General features: G+C 69.9%; 1 protein-coding gene across 1 annotated transcript in view; it reads left to right on the forward strand.

Annotated features, from left to right (window-relative positions):
- The window catches only part of ADAMTS10 (ADAM metallopeptidase with thrombospondin type 1 motif, 10), a 10,576-nt gene that overhangs the window by 3,408 nt on the left and 5,874 nt on the right, over positions 1–1,294 (forward strand). Inside the window, exons 5-8 of the mRNA XM_004688955.2 lie at positions 116–227; positions 318–423; positions 525–671; positions 777–918. Of these exons, the coding sequence (XP_004689012.1) occupies positions 116–227; positions 318–423; positions 525–671; positions 777–918 (507 nt within the window). The remainder of the gene's footprint in view (positions 1–115; positions 228–317; positions 424–524; positions 672–776; positions 919–1,294) is intronic.

The following is a 1,294-nucleotide window of genomic DNA, read 5'->3' on the forward strand; positions in this document are numbered from 1 at the left end:
GGCGGGGGCTGCTGGACTCTGAGACCGGGGTGCGGGGGCTTGGAGCCACTTGTGCGCTCACGTTCCTTCGGTCAGCCATGCAGCCCAGCACCTGAAGCCCGCCGACCCTCTCCAGCGGGGCCCGATAGGGCGCGGGCAGCAGGGCTGGGGCGGGCAGCCCCTCACTCCCGCTCCCTCTCACAGCTACGACATCTGCATCTACAAGAACAAGCCCTGTGGCACGCTAGGTACTCCCCGGTGCCCACGCTGGGCGGGGGAGGCCCGCGGGGTGGGGCGGGCCCGCAGCCCTGAGCCCCAGCCCCCGGTGCTGCCCCCAGGCCTGGCCCCCGTGGGCGGGATGTGCGAGCGAGAGAGGAGCTGCAGCATCAACGAGGACATCGGCCTGGCCACCGCCTTCACCATCGCGCACGAGATCGGACACACGTGAGGCCGGGCCGGGGGGCGGGGCCGGGGGCCTGGGCGGGGCCTGGAGGCCGGGGGCCGGGCTCGGTCCCTAAGCCCTGCAGACCTGGCTGTCTGCCCAGGTTTGGCATGAACCACGACGGCGTGGGGAACAGCTGCGGGGCGCGGGGCCAGGACCCCGCGAAGCTCATGGCCGCGCACATCACCATGAAGACCAACCCCTTCGTGTGGTCGTCGTGCAGCCGCGACTACATCACCAGCTTCCTGGAGTGAGCACGTGCCGCCCCGCGGCTCAGAGGTCCCGCTGGGGTTGGAGGGGCCCCGGGGCCCCAGGCCCGCAGACTCCCGCGTGACAGCTGCGCCCTCTGCCACAGCTCGGGCCTGGGGCTCTGCCTGAACAACCGGCCCCCCAGACAGGACTTCGTGTACCCCACAGTGGCACCTGGCCAGGCCTACGACGCGGATGAACAGTGCCGCTTCCAGCACGGAGTCAAATCGCGCCAGTGTAAATACGGGGTAGAGAGCGCCTTCCTGCTTCCTTCCTGGGCCGGGAGGGCCGCCCCCAGGGTGGAGACCCCACGTGGGCAGGGGGCGAGCGCCAGGGGTGAGCCTGGGGCCCAGCGAGGGGCCAGGGTGGGGGCACCTGCCCCGGTGGCGGGCTGTAGTAAGGACGCGGCTTCGGGGTCCCCCTGACCCTCGACGTGGGAGCTGCATTGGGCTGAGGGGAGCCTGAGGTCCGGATCTTTTTGCTGCAGGACAGCTTACAGCCCAAGACCCCTACTGGGCAGTTCTTAGCCAACTGTCCCAACCTGGTATAAAGATTTTCCCCGGGAAGAACCTCTTCCCCACACGGCAAAGAGCAGGATGGGGCCTGCAGGCCCCCCTTTCACCA

This window comes from Condylura cristata, unplaced genomic scaffold (assembly GCF_000260355.1).
Source record: "Condylura cristata isolate star-nosed mole 26May11 unplaced genomic scaffold, ConCri1.0 scaffold00025, whole genome shotgun sequence".
Lineage (NCBI taxonomy): Eukaryota > Metazoa > Chordata > Mammalia > Eulipotyphla > Talpidae > Condylura > Condylura cristata.